The 15,440-nt window shown below is 36.0% G+C and overlaps 1 protein-coding gene across 6 annotated transcripts in view; it reads left to right on the top strand.

Moving 5' to 3' along the window:
• The window catches only part of MCTP1 (multiple C2 and transmembrane domain containing 1), a 173,818-nt gene that overhangs the window by 57,383 nt on the left and 100,995 nt on the right, over positions 1-15,440 (top strand). For all 6 annotated transcript variants that reach the window (XR_003916400.1, XM_029965414.1, XM_029965415.1 and 3 more), the window contains 2 exons: positions 5,185-5,371; positions 10,323-10,416. Coding sequence is in view for 5 of the 6 variants with exons in the window: in XM_029965414.1 (XP_029821274.1) it covers positions 5,185-5,371; positions 10,323-10,416 (281 nt within the window). In the remaining variant the exon portion in view is untranslated. The remainder of the gene's footprint in view (positions 1-5,184; positions 5,372-10,322; positions 10,417-15,440) is intronic.

The following is a 15,440-nucleotide window of genomic DNA, read 5'->3' as shown; positions in this document are numbered from 1 at the left end:
AATTGCTTGGTGACTGGTGAGATTGTCCTGTATTTTGTGTATTTCTGTAGACATGACTTACTTACCCAAAACTGCAGGGCTCTTTCCTACATTCCAGCTGTTGCTACCTGGCAAATGAGAGCATTGTTCTCCATGTCTTGCTGAGATCTGTCATCCCAGCTTCCCTGGGGTCCACTCCAGCTTCCCCTGCTCACCACCATTCTTGTCCTCAGTCAATGTCCTATTTAACTGAGTTACACTCTCCAATTCCTTTGGGAGCTTTCCTGGTTTTTAGTCTATCACCTCTATTGAACACCTCTCACAAGCATTGCGTGAAGTCCATTATTTTATTTCATTTTCATTATCTTTACAGTTAAAAATGTCGCACTCTGATTCTTCCAAGAAGTTCACATTACTGCAGTCAACACTGAGTATTTCTGAGATGTGTCATTTTCTGTCAGTGCTTTGCAGAATTTTCCCTCTCCTTTTGTTCCTTGGTTTTATTGGAACATTTTACTCTGCTCATAAAGGATGTGGAGTCTCACTAATTGTAGCAGTTCATGCCTCGCTGCTTCTGATGTGTGTCCAGCTCAGTTCTAATTGTGGAATCATACAGTTTCCTCTCCTTGGCATCCTTTGGAGCAGCACAGACCTGGATCACAGTGGAGTTAAAAGGCTGTGTTCCTGAACAAGTCATGATGGTAATTAAGTTGCCTGGTTTGTAGCCAAGTGGTGCTTTTCTGTCCCTAACACTTAGGATTGTGCCAGTTCCTCTTTTATGCTTTATTTTGTCATGTGAGAAAATGATCTCACTATCTGCTGTCTCTCACTTGCCTGGCCACCTGGCTTTTAAGAGGCCTTCTATGTCATGTTGCTACCTTTGTAATTCATTCATTAGCAAGGATATTTCACCAGGGTGCCAACGCAGTCTTACATTCCAGGTTCTGTTAGAACTAGAGAGGGGAGGTGATTTTTACCTGTTAGACATGCTGATAATAAAATACTACATATAGTTCTGCCTTCCACACTTTAAAAAGGATGCAGGAGAATTTCACTGGATCAGAAAAGTTACAAAAAGTCATTTGAGGGCTGCAGGAGATATGTTCCTAGGAAATGTATAGGGAGCAGAAGATGTTTAGCATATCAAAAGGAAGATGAAGAAGATATATGATTATAGCGTATGAGTACCTTCACTAGAAGAAAACATGAAACACTAAAGGCTTTTTCAACTGGGTAAAGAAAGGCATAAAAAGAACCAAAGGCCAGATATATTCAAATTAAAAATAAATCTGAAATATATTTCTGAAAGTTTAGACGATTAACACACTGAATACAGTTTCAGACAAGTGGTAGATTCCCCTTGAACCTTCAAATTTTCCTCCATGGGAGCTGTACCCTGTTTCTGAGCAATTTGTATCTGTATCTGTAATAACTTTGGCACACAACCTTGATGCATTTGCATGGTTTTTCTCCCCTCTGATCTCTCAAGGCCTGAAAATCCAAATATACATGGTGCCTGGGAATGTTCACATGCAGAACTGATGGGGGGGAGCATGCTCCTAATGCCTCTTTCTGAGGGGTCAGCCAGCCACGGTGGTGGTTCCAGTGCCCCAGTCCAACACTTGTAGTGCTGCCAAGGGATCATACAGCATGGAAGATGCAGAAATATTAAAACTACCCTAAAAACTACAGTTCTCTCTATGATTTGATTTATAGCCATGCTTGGAAATCTGTCTATGGAGTTAATGGCAAATTTTTTGCTGTAATTCTTCAGGCTGACCTCCTTACAGGTGGTGAACTCTTTTCTTTCAGCAGCATCATGTAAGTAATAATTCGTTAAGAAACTGGATTGTCTGAAGTTACTACTGTCTCGTGCTCTCAGTGTGACAGCTGCTGGTCATATGAAACTTATGGCCTTCTCAAAGTGGCTGTAATTTTTCATGGTCCTCAATTTGAGAAAACGAGACAAAAATTTCTCACTCATTCTGCACCACCTTCTGGTAACATTCCAGTTCACCTTCATCCTCAAAGCATCTTTGTTCTCCATGGAAACAGTTGTGGGTGACAAATGTCTTTTAAGAGAACATCTTAACTGATATAAGTCGGCATTGCTAAAGCTTTAAAGATTGGAATACGTGTATATACTGTCAGTAAAATGTAAAGGAGCATTGTCGACTTGAACTTTCCAAAGTTATTTACATTTGGAAAAATTGATATTTTCCAAACAGATACTTATGTTTAGAAGTATTTTATTAACTTCAGTCCCTCTAAGGAAATACAGTAGAAAAAGGAGTTTTGTGGTTTTCCTATTGGTGTCTGTCAAAGTTATTCTAGGACAGGGTTAGTGTTTAGGTAATGCCTTAATAAAACCAGACTTCCTTCCCTTTTTTGGTCCCATACAAAGATCTGGTGAGGACAAAGTAGATTTTATTTTTTATTTTATATTTTAGGGAAATTTGGCATAAGAGCAAACAAAGTTGATTTTTTATCATGAAGAATTCAACTACTAATGGGAAAAATACAATTTCTCTTATAGTGTCTGTAAATTGTGAAGTCTTATCATTTGTCTGAAACGCATGTGTTGTAGATGCACTCACATTACGCTGGATGCTCCTTGAGCCTTGGCACCTTTGAATTAGACACATGTGAGCTTCATACCCTGTAAGGCCAGGGTTGAGAGGACCTGGCAGAGAGTGAGAAATATGCTTTCACCTGACTGTGTACGCACAGGGACATTCTTAACCTGGACTTCCATAAAGTGCAGTGGTGACACTCCTTAATGGAATAACTCTAGAATTTTATCAAATTATCTGAGAACTCTTCAGAGGATATTTTCCCTTTAAAATGGTTAAGGCTTGCACTGGAAAAAAGTTTCCAGAGCATTTCCTACTGTTTGTATGATTTTAGGAAATAACAAGCTGGTGATGGACTGTTCATGGAGATTTATCAAGCAGTCGATAGAGACATACTTCTCAGGTAATTTGTTCTGCTATTAGGAGAATTTCATAGCTGTAGGAAAGGAGCATAGATAAGATTGAATTGTCAGTTGCTTCTTTTAGCCTAAATAAAAAATAACATGATAATGTTGCAAAAGTCTTGTAACTTCAGGAATTAGAGAAATTGTATCTGTAGCTCTGATGTAAACCCTGAAATTTAACACTTATTACATTTTTCTGGTGAATGTAGGTGGGTTTTTCTCCAGAGGGGTTAGTTATTGTTGCCTATTTTTGAGTGAGGACTGGATTATTTCTGCATTACTAGTATCATAATGACTTTCTGATTCTTTTACTGACTTTGAGTTTAGACTGGTTCTTTAAATGATTATTGGTTTGAGTCTCAATATTGTTGCTGAGCCCTACTTTTGAGGGATATCTGTTTTGAAATAAATTATCAAAGAATATTTACGACCAGGAGTATTTTAACCTCCTCGAGCTTTGAATGCTTGATTATAATATTTTTTATCTTAAGGAGGCTTTATATTTCTCCCTGCATCATAAACAAAAATTGGACAGTCTGTGTACATATGCAAAACTTGTATTGACCATCAGCCTGCATTGACAGCAATAGCTTTTTTTTTCCTTACTGTTGTTAATTTAATTTCTCACTCCTTATCATCTGAAGGGTTCAAAATAGAAGGTAAACATTAAGCTCAGAATACTACGTAAGTTAGAAATTTTTTCATTGTAAGATAATTTAACCTTATTACCATATGAGCTTTGCAGTAGTTTAGACAACTGCACAACAGACAGTAAATGTTTTTAAAATAATAAAAGACAGTTTTCCTGTAGCAAATCTAATCTGCTTATGATAGCACAATGCTCATTTTATGAGGCTGCATTTATTCTCATAATGGACTATTTCTTGTCCTTAAATGACTATTTATTCATGTCTGCCACCTTTTTCTCAGTTTATTGACCCTGTGGTGACCACATTATTTTTTCTTCAAAATTAATTGACATTTTATTAAAAGAGTTTGCTAGATGTTTAGTTTAGTGAGTTAGTGGCAAATAGTACGTCACATGCCAGCTTGTCACATTAAATAATCACAGCTGAAAGGAGAATATTCAGTGGCTAAAGTAGATATAGAATATACGCATTTGTTTTATTTCAGTATTGTTACTGTTTTTAGAATAATGTGTTTTGGCAAAACTCATCTTGGGATGCTGTAAGTATTCCAAACAGTGCTTTTTCATAGAAATTTCTGTGCAATGCAAGCTGGCATTACATTGACATGGACACTGAATTTCTATACACACTCAGAGTGGCAGTCTAGGAAAGTTGAAACTTGTACGTTATACAAATTAAAATATTAAAACTTCTAAGCTGTGCACTAATTACTTACCCTAAGGTATTACTGTTTTATTTAAAAGGTTATGGTCAACTCTTTGGTAGCAGTGATACTGTTTTTCTTTCCATGCTTTGCCTTGTATTTCTAAAGACATTGCGAAGCTGTTTCTGCTGTCTGGAATGTATAGAGTCATTCTTCATTAGTTCAGTGTATGGTACAGCCAGAGTTATTCAGAAAGGGATCAAGCAGGGCGGATTGACTTCAGCCACTCTGCGCAGTTATAAGCAGTCCCTGCTCATTACAAAGTGAGACATCTTATTATATACGGGGTTGTGGCATCAGATTTTATCCTGGCTGCCTGCATGAAGCTTTGACCCTGAGCCACACACAGCTTACTGCAAGAGAGCTGAGCTTTTCAGGTAGTGCTAAAGTTGAATTTTTCTATGCTCAGTCATCTTAATGCCATCACAGTTAAATCCACACAGATTTTCTTTTTTTTTTTAAGAAAAGATTTTTACTATCATTAGATGAACAGTATCAAAAATGTTCACATCAAAACTTATGTTTTATATTTATACCAGAGACTTAATTAAAAGTAAAATTTGCACTCGAAGATGAATTTTTTGAAATTCTCTTTGTGTTTGAGTAAGACCTGTTAGCTAATCTTATCTCTAGTGTCTGTACATTCTTTTTAATATTTATTGTTCACTTCAAAACAGGTTGTGTAGCCTTAAGAAAAAAAAAAGGTCCAAAAAGCAGCATGGATTAAAGCTGAAGATAAATTTAGAATTTTTTCCAGAAGCTAGGAGGGAATTTCTACTTACTCGGGTTTTTTTGTCCATTGAATGCAGGTAAGCCAATGTGCTCTTGTTTGATGTAAGGAAAACCACATGCTGATTCAGAATGTGTGTTTCTAGATGCCAGGTTGACCTGTCGACCCTGAGTAAAGAACAAACCCACAAGTTGGAGATGCCACTAGAGGAGGGAGAGGGATACCTGGTGTTGCTGGTCACTCTCACAGCCTCAGCTGCAGTCACCATATCTGACCTCTCCGTTAACTCCCTGGAGGACCAGAAGGAGCGAGAGGAGATACTGAAGAGATATGTATGAAGTTCTCTTTCACCCTTTGTTTGCAAAATGTTTACCTATATAAAAATAACTATCATGAGGGTAAAAATCTGAATATATCTCTTATATTCTAAGAACCCCTTGCCAATGACAATAATTTAAATCAGTTACTAATACAGAAATAGTTACAGCTGGTACAGGTAACATCAAGAGGGCTACAAATGCTCTTCATACAGTAAAGTGTTTTTTACATGGTAATTCAACTGTTTATGACATAAGATGTCATGTAAGGAAGTTAATTTTACTGCCTTGCACGTAATTTTTACTAGGCCCAAAGTAAGGGGTCACTCAGCAAATGTACACTTTCTAGTGATTTTTTATGCCAAATAGTTTGAGTTGCCAGTAGTTTACAGCTTTTTTTGAACATCTGTTAAAAGGCAAGAAAACTTTTTTTTTGCCTTCATATTAGAGGCTGAGGCAGTATTTTATATTGTCAAACTAATTGTTTTAAACAGTATTTCCATTTCAAAATATTCTGAAGCAAATTATTTCCATTTCCCAGCATCCTCACATTACACAGTATCTTTGTAATTTTATCAAAGCAACAGAGAGGGGAGCTCTTACTCCAGCATTTGCTAGTGCCTGAATCCCTAAAAGTAACTGTTTCACTATGCATGGAGAAAGAAAGAAAAAAAACATGCTATTTCCACTTACAATTACAAAGCTTTTATTGTACAATGCTGCCAGGTGTTTAGAAAGGCTTCTCTAGACACTCAGCCATTAAACCAAGCTCTGACTAACAAAGAGCTGCTTAATTTATTTCCAAGATTTTAAAATATTCCTATTCCATGACTGACATCCTTTCAATAACTGAATTTAATAAAGATGTACCTTATCAGGCTGTGCAGATAACATGAAGTGCTAGTACTAATGCTGTACAATATTCTTCAAACAGATTAGCAGGATGTGGCTTCAGCAAATTTATTCTGGCTATCTCCACTGAATCAGCTGTCTGCTAATGCTTGTACAACTCATACACCAATAGTGTTATCATAAACGCAGTTTAATAGAGGTGACTTAGAGAGGCTAAATATAATATTCCTAAGTGAACTGAAAGCTAAGGTATTGTCCACCATCTTTGAAAAATAATTGCAATTAAGAGAGTTATTGCACATTTTGGAATCCACCAAGACAGTCTGTGGTTGTCAGAATAAATATCTATAAGTAGAACAAATTTCCAGTGGATATGTTTTTGAGGTGACATAGTTTTTGCTACCGAGAGCAACAATACCCTGTTTCTGTGGATTATTCTGTGTGGTGATATGGCAGACAAGTGATACTGATGGTTTTGATTATTTCAGTAGCAGTACAGAAACAAGTTACGACTGTGTACTATTAATCAGTTTTCTTAAATTCTCATTTTTTTGTCCCCAGTGTAAAGCATAATTATGTGTAATAATATTGGTCTGCTTTATTCCTGTTTCTTGCATATGCATCGATATGTGTCTTTTCTTACATTGCTGTATGCGTTTGAAAACGTTGATATTTTAGGATAGTATTCGTATTCCAAAGGTGTGAATTTCTCATTATGTGTTTCTGAAAATTGTGGCTTCTACATACCTTTTGGATAAATTCTACTGTTTTTATTAAAATGACCAGCAGAAGAAAGAAATTACCAGGGTTAACACTATTCAAGTAGTTTATTTTCACTGATGTTCAGTTTGTCTTTGGTATTCATATCTCCACTTCAAAATGAATACAAGGGCAACATGTGCAATTAGCAAGACCTACAGTTCCCCACTGAATGGCTGTATTTTTGGTTTTATTTTTTGTCCTCTTAAAAAAATCTAGCTTCCATTAGAGAAATGTATTTTGCACCCTTTCTGCAGCCAAAAACAGTTAATGAGCTGACCTTGCCATCAGATCAAATAGCCTTAAAAAATTACTCTATTACTGTCATTTAACCATTTGTAGCTGAACATCAGAGCCTTACAAATTAAACAGGCATTATTGTTTGAACCATTATTTTACCACAATTGCCTGAAAAGATTAATTCCTTTTGGGGTGAAGAGGGGGACGCATTAATGGGTACAGACCAAGAGAGATTGTATGACCTTTTCAGAACTGGTGTGCTGAACCCAGGGTCCCCCTTGTCACAGTTTAAAAACCAGAGGAGCTAGTTTAGAGAAGTTGTTAGCATTCCATTTTTATTATGACATTTCACAGTCATCTGATTTAATGTCCCTTGACCGGATTGTCCACTGTGAGACGATGGGCTTGAAATGTTATTTAGAGCATTGATAAAAGGTGAGCAGTTCTAAGATGACAGCGAGTCATAAGGCTGGTGGTGTGACATTAATTTTCTCCATAACAGAGATGGAATAAGACGTCATGGTGACAAGCTGTCAATCAGTACTGGCCCCTTAGTGTATCTTGATGCCATAGGATGGAGTATTGCTTCTCCCATAATAGAGCTGAACTGAGATGCTCTCCCTGACAGCTGCTGCAGCCATACAGAAAATATATTATACAGCCTTTCATTAAAAAAATAAAGAGGACTCATCTCCAGAGCATTTCAATCTTTTCCCATCTATTGAGGGCTGAAAAGATTCCCAGCAAATCACAGATTCCTCTGCTATGGAAATCTGAGGCTTCAGAAACCATGTGGGTTTTGATATCTTCAACAATAATCATAAATAAGAAGACAGAATATCATCTGATAAATCATTACTTAAAGTTATGTATTTAAAGTAATGTATTAAAGTAATAGGCTTCTCCTGGAGCCTCTGCTGTGGCATCATATTTTCAGCAGAGTTATGATGTGTGAATGAATCTAAGGCAGCTGACTTGCTGGAACTAAAAGTTCAAAAATAATTATTCTGTGGGATTCTAACGAAGGTGGCAAAGTGAAATACAGCACTGTTGCCTTTCTGAGGAGTGAGCTTACCAGGATTTGGAAAAAGGGGACTGTTTGGCATCATAGGAAGTGGGGGCAGTCACTTGTCTTGCTTTGTGTTTGATTTTTGCTTTGTTTTATTTCTCCAGCTTGGTGTTTGTTTGGTCATTGAGAAACTTGTGTAGAATGTGGAAATATTTTTATAAATTCTTTCACTTTCATCACAGTATTAGACCAGCATTATCTCTGTGGTACCAGTTCTGATAAGAAGCTTCAGAAACCAAACCTGATCATTACTGTTATAAAGGAGGGACAGTGCCAAGATGCTTTGAATTATAACAGTGCTATCTGTAACACCATCTCTGCCACCCTCAGCTTGTAAGCACATAAGCAAGGGTTTGAGTGTGTGCTGATTAAAGTTGACCATCAGTATTTTGAAGTCGTATTTATGATGATTTACTTCTTAAAATAGGTAAAAATTTATTAACTGTTATCCCATGATAACTTGCATACATGTATTTGTATGTATGTAACATGGGCTACTACAGTAGAGTGGATTTCTCAGTTCAGTATAGCAAGATCAGATCTTCACTGTAAACAGTAAATGGTCAGTTGGGGCTTCTAAAATTATTATCACTGTAAATTATCTCTTAAAATTCTCTTAGTAATAGACAGGGATGCTTATTATATGTCTAACATCTTAATGGATAGTTTGTCTATGGATAAACATGCTGGGGTTTTTTGCAAGCTGGCATTTATTATTTCATTTAAGCAACATGTGTGGTTTTTAGATCTAGTGATGTTATTTATTCTGGTTTTCCAAACAGTTAATTTTGCCTAGTGATAAATTAAAGAATTGTTGAGATGGTGTTTTACCTGGTGTTTGCTTTTTATGGAAACTTGGACACTGTCATGGGCAGTGGAAATGTTTCACTACATTAAAATTTTAGGAAAGATGGCAGGCATTAGATGCATTAGTCCAGATTTCGAAATAAAGATATGTGCTAGTATTTATAAACACGACTTGCAAAACAAACAAAAATTAAGCGATGTTTGTATATGGTTTTAAATACATTTGCAATCCATAATTTTACTATTTAATCCTATACTTTGGGATCCTCTCCTAGGTTATCAAACTGAATTGTAAAGCTAGGTTAGTTATTAATGGATTACATATTCAAAGTTGCATTCAGTGTTCTAACATCTGAAATTCTTCAAATTTTAAATTATATTCAGAATTAGAGTTTGGGAATTATAGCTTGTCACACCTAATTAGTGCAATACTTGCAGTTTGTTAGGTTTTGTTATTCAGAAAAAAAGCAGCAACAGAACATACTTTTCAATCAGCTTTCTAAATCTGTGTTAGATGAATAAATGCAAATGTTAGTCTACTCTTAAGTTTTTTCTTTTTAATATACATAGATGTTGAAGAAATTTGTACTAAAGAAATATTATAATTTGTGGTAAAAGCTTTTTACCATTTAATTTGAAACTTACTTCAATTATTTTTTATCCTTTTTGCATGTGATTATTATGAAAATTATTAAGTTGTTGTTATTGTCTCTTGATTGCTTTTGCTCATGTTACTTGCAAGCGTATATAGGCATATATGTTATATGCAAGCTTGTCTATAATAGTCAACTACAAAACAACTATATTGGCCCTAGGTCACTGTTAGGATATTATTGGAACCATCAAAAAGAAAATGTGAACATAGATTTTGCAAAATAATTCAGGGAGAAGAATATTTTTATTGTTTGTGTTAATTTTGTTAATTCACTGCTCTTATTTCAAATTTTGAAGTACAGTTGTTCATATACTATTAGGGGATTGATTCACTAGAATTAATGTTAGATATAATAATTAATATTCTAATTTTTCCTTTGTATTTTTCATTAATAAGTTAAAGTTGCAAAATACAGAAAGAAATGCTGACAACTGTACTTCTTCAGAGAATAATATTTAAAAGTCTGAATACATGGACATATTTACATAGAAACTCGTGTCTGGGCTAGGGAGGAGACTATTAATCTTGCTTTTGGTTTGTCTTTTTTGCAATCCAGAATTATTTTTCTTTTTATTATTTTTTAGAGTCCAATGATGATGTTCCATAACATCAGCGATGTGGGATTTCTTCAGGTGAAGGTCATCAGGGCAGAGGCATTGATGGCAGCTGATGTCACAGGCAAGGATTCATTTAGTTTCTGTGACAGTAAATACCATAGTAAAACTAGGTCTTTTTAGAAATGGAAAAAAAAATGCTTAAAACAGAAGCTCTTATAAACATTATATTCTGTTTGCACAGTTTCACTTTTTGCTCATTAATGAAAAAATTTAAACACAAGCAAACAGAACTTTTGTAAGCAAGGTAGCAAGTCATTCTAATGATAGCATAGCCCTAAATAGGTTATTTCTCATAAGGGCAAAATACACATTTTTCTCCATCAGAGACCTTGTAAAAATTACATAGAAAACCCTTCTTTTTCTTAGTAGATGAAACTATACAAAATTATCAACATTGAAGCTGAATTCCAAGGGACAAGGCAAATGAAAGGTGCTTGACTTAGATACTGCTTTAAAGTTGTTGCCAGAAGAACCAGTTGATATCTTTCAGATGTTTAGCAAGCCTGCTGTGGGTTTCAGACATTTCAAGTACATGCAGTTTACTGTAGCTACCGCTTATCTTTTCAAGAAGGAAAACAATTTTTTTTCTATTCTCCATTTTATGTGATATAAATTGAATAGTTAATATGACATTTAACTTTTCACAATAAAGGGAAATTATTTCAGCCATACTGGCCATATTTCTCCAGAAATGTCAAAGTTAGCTCTTCTAAGTACAATCACCTTCGTGCTGCACAAGTTGAATGCAGCAAAATTTTCTGCATCTGTATCAGAAAACAGCCATCTCTGCTTTAAAAAAAAAAAAAAAAGAAGATAAAAGGAAGCTAGACTTACCTGGTTTAATTGCTGTTAGGGCATAAATGTTCTGTTATGGGAGCAGATGCAGTTACATAACAACTTATTCACTTTCAATAGTTTTTTGATAATTAGCATGACTACCAGGATTTCAGACAAGGTAACAGTGGAAATATTTTATTGCTGAAACTGATCCAGTTTATGGCACACAAAATTACAGATTCTGTTTTTGGGGAGGTTGGAGGAATGCTGCTAAAGATTCCTCACTATGCTTTGACCTTATAATCCAATGTGGTCTGAACAGAGAGAGAGATTAAGTTATTCAGGGGCAAATGGGATAATTCAGTCCCTCATCTCGTTCAGTCTTCGACTTTTTCAAATGAGCATGTTATTTGTGCTGGTTGAACAATTGTTTTGGAAATTACTTTGATTCAATTAAAGATGTACAGAGCTACCAAAAGTTTTCAGACATTGCATTTAGGATGACAATCAGAAAGAAGGGGAAGAACACTCAGTATCTTCCCGTGTCTTATAATAACAAAATATTCTGGTTTTTAATAAGAAAAAGCATTTATACAGCAGATACTAAGATGGCTGCACATTTCAGATGTGACAGAAATCATTATGTATTTTGGACAAAAGTACCTGGCATTTTGAAAAGAGGGCAAAGGGGGTTTATTATCTACTGTAATAATTTATAGCTGTTTTTAGTAACTTGTTGGTATGTACAAATCATTCATTTAAAATTAAACTTTCAATAGTAATATTGAGAAATAACTCAAGGTAGCTATTTGGTGATTGTCAGTAAATCATGTTAGCAGAAATTTTGTAAAAACTTGACCCACCACCCTTACTCAACTAAGCAATACTTACTAGTCAGTAAGGAGAGTGCTGCCATCAGTGGTGTTACTCACACCACTAAGGACTGCTTCTTTGAGTACAAGCTAAGGACTAGTTTGCTTTTCTTACTGTGTTGTGTTTTCAGAGTTAATCTTTTGTCCCTGAGTCTGAAAAGTCGCTAGAACAACTGTATAGTATCTGTGTGGTTTGCTCTGCTTCCTTCCTGCTGAATGCATCCCATTTCACTTCCAGGAATCTTTTCATGTGAAGTAATAAATCAAATTTTATTAGTTTGAGCTGAGTAGATTCTTAAAATCCTTAGTATTCCATCATTAAGCATAAGCACAGACAGAAAAAGATTTCTGTAGTCTTTTAAGTAGTCATCAGTGTTGCAAGGATTTTTTTTTCCCTTTCAAAACATGAAATTTTTCTTTTGTTACTGTACATTCATCGAGCAGCATTGTAATACTGTATTAACTCTGTGTGAATAAAGAGTAATTGAGACTCCTGTTGAATGAATGAGTAAAAAACACAAATTACTTTTTAATGAAACCCTCAATTCTTCTCCTTTTGTCAGAAAGCTCATAGCCTTTTTCAACTGAATGCTACTACAGTAGGTCACTTCAGTTAAGCCCCTAATAAACTGTTGATAGCCGGGGCAGTTTTTTTCTCCAATTTCAATAGTCTGGTGTTGGACAGTGCACTTCAAATCTTTAAAGTTAGTACAGATTTTTTTTTTTTGAAAGGAGAGTGATTAAGGGTGGTGGTTCAGGCCTAAGCTTAGAAGCCTCCTCACATACACATGCATTGAATAGGGAGCCAGAGTAAGTGGAAATTTCAGTTGAATTGTGACCAGGGGAGCAAGTGGGCACTACCAGTTTTGAAATGGGGCACTACTGGAGCATCCTATAACTGGGTATTAAAAATATCCCAGTATAAAATAAAGTCAGTCAGACTTCTCACTCGACCCACTCACAAAGAGGTCTAGGCTTTAAAGGAAGGACCACTGAGGGGTTGAGAGATTCCCCACTGGTGCTTGAAAGCTCACCTTGATTTTGGGAACAGCTGAACAGGGCATCTTTCAGGACTGGGGCCTTTGGGGGAATTGCTGGGTCTGTGAGGATGTTTTCTCAGAGGAAAACAGTGTCTTTCCATGGTCTAAACACAATTTTCCACCAGTTGGATTCCACCAGTGCAAAATTACATTCTGTTGGAAATTATAGTCACAGCAAATACACCTTCCTCAAAATTACATATATTTTAGTGTGATTATTTGGAACTCTAATCTAATGAATGGAAAGATGTTGAGCATGGACTTTACTTTTTTCTTCTTGCTCTGAGAAGAAATTTTCAGTTGAATCTTCCATTGTGTTTTAGCTATTCAATGCATGGCTGTTTTCTCCCTAAATCCTCAGCTATGAGAAGTTATATTTTTCTGTTTCCCTACATCTTTGCTGACTTGTGTTTTCTGTGGCAGACCTTCTCAAGGATTTGGCAGCTTGTGGAGTCCTGGCAGGATAGGAGCTGTGCCTATAATGACATGAAGAAATACTCTGATGATGCAGTAAAACCTAAAGTATAATGGACTCATCATGATGGTTGGCTTCTGACATTATACATATGGCTTTCACCTAAGGCCTACAAATTTCAGAAAGCAATAGGCTCTTTACCGTAACATAGTTTAGGTTTAGGAAATAGTCAGATACATGTATTCCTTTCACAGCGTAGCTGGGTATAAGTGGTCAAAGGCTGCTGGCTTTGCAAGGCAGTGCCTGCATCTCCTTTACTGGGGCAGGTGCATCCGTCCTTTTCCTTGTGTCACAAAACAAAATTCAAAATCTCTGCCTTATGAGAAGCAAGCAGTATGGGAAAAGATCTACCACAGGTTTGACTGATTCCAGCAAAAGTGCTGTGTTTTAAAGGAATAATAGCAACTCAGATTAGCAGAGCAAAACCCAAGCTCCATAAGATGGCCTGCCTAGAAAACAGTTTATTTTGCTGCCTTTGGGCTTTAATTAAGATGTGTTCAATTCTAGCCCCTGGCTCCCCTCTCCCCCTACCCCCATCCCTCTTGCTGTGTCACAGACCACCGATCAGACGCTTTCAGATGGTCCAGCCCATGACTTTGACCTTCTGCATGGTCTGGCGTTCCCTGGGGAACCGTTCAGCTCATGAGGTCTGATTTCACACTTCCAGGATGCCTCGGCTCTCATAACAATGACAGGGAGACAAAGCCCTTTAGAGTGGGCTGCATGGGGACTTGTTTAAATTGGAAACTAGAGAGGAGTCAAGGAACAAGGTTACAGGCTACCGAATAGTGCTTTTAATAAAGAGCTCACAGCTCTGGTTCAGCTCAAAGAGGGCTACCTCTGTACAATTAATTGAGACATTTATCGGGAGCATCTTAGGCCTCCACTTTCTCACAGAATTATGTGGTAAATATCAGCTAAGAGGCAAATGAGATGTGCATGAAATGAATTTTTAACACTTTGATTACTGTGTCTCCAGTCTTCATTAAAAGTGAATTTATTTGTATTTCTGACCTCATTAATAATCAATTGTTTGCATTTTTTCTGTGTACTGTAATTTCAGAACCTGGTATATCAGATGGACTTTACTGTGATATTTAGGTCTGCAGTCGAAATTTTCAGGCTTTTCCTCCTCTGAAAAGTAGAAACTAAGCATAGAAAATTAGTTAGATTTTTGTTTTATTCTTTTTTTTTCCAGTTTTATTTCTGGAATTCAACCTCTCTTCTAAGAAAATTCCATGTAAAATTTTGATTACAGTACTTGAAAGTATGATGAAGACACCAAGATGGCTAATTGTGCAAAATGTAAATGATTTTTCTAAAATCTGTTCTGCTAAACTGTCTTAACATCACATCTTTGAAATTGTTCTTCTGATGCTAGGAAATATCAGAGTACACAAAGGTATGGAAGCCCATGCATGTAAAATTGAAGAAATAAATTTTCAGTGGCCCTTTGGAAATACAGTTCCAAAAGTAATTTGCTCTGTCAATTAGAGGCAAACATATTTCAATATACACTTGAACTATCTCCGCTAAGTATGGAAATCTAGTAGATGAGCAGGACTTTTATCTGTCTATGGTAGATAAAGTGTCACCAAGTCCTGTAATATAGGTTGCCTGAAGACTTCGGTCCATTATCACATACTGCAAAACTAGTGTTTTTTCAAGTACCATTTCTAGGATAGTAATGGCAAAATTAGGATTTAAAAGATATTTTAAAAAGACATTTTATTAAAAGATATTTTTTGTAACCATAGCATTTACAATTAAATTTACACTGAAAGGATATCTTGTGATTATTAAATTTTCTTTTTCTGTAAATACTCTGTGGAGATGAGTTCAACTTGGTTATGGCACTACACTACCTTGCTTGGTAAGACACCTCAGGCATTCATTATATCAGTCTGTTGCAACATGTTTG

The sequence above is a fragment of the Manacus vitellinus genome, unplaced genomic scaffold (genome assembly GCF_001715985.3).
Source record: "Manacus vitellinus isolate BGI_N305 unplaced genomic scaffold, ASM171598v3 scaffold_9_pilon, whole genome shotgun sequence".
Lineage (NCBI taxonomy): Eukaryota > Metazoa > Chordata > Aves > Passeriformes > Pipridae > Manacus > Manacus vitellinus.
The sequence above is the reverse complement of the archived record's forward strand: the minus strand, read 5'-3'. Positions and strand labels throughout refer to the sequence as shown.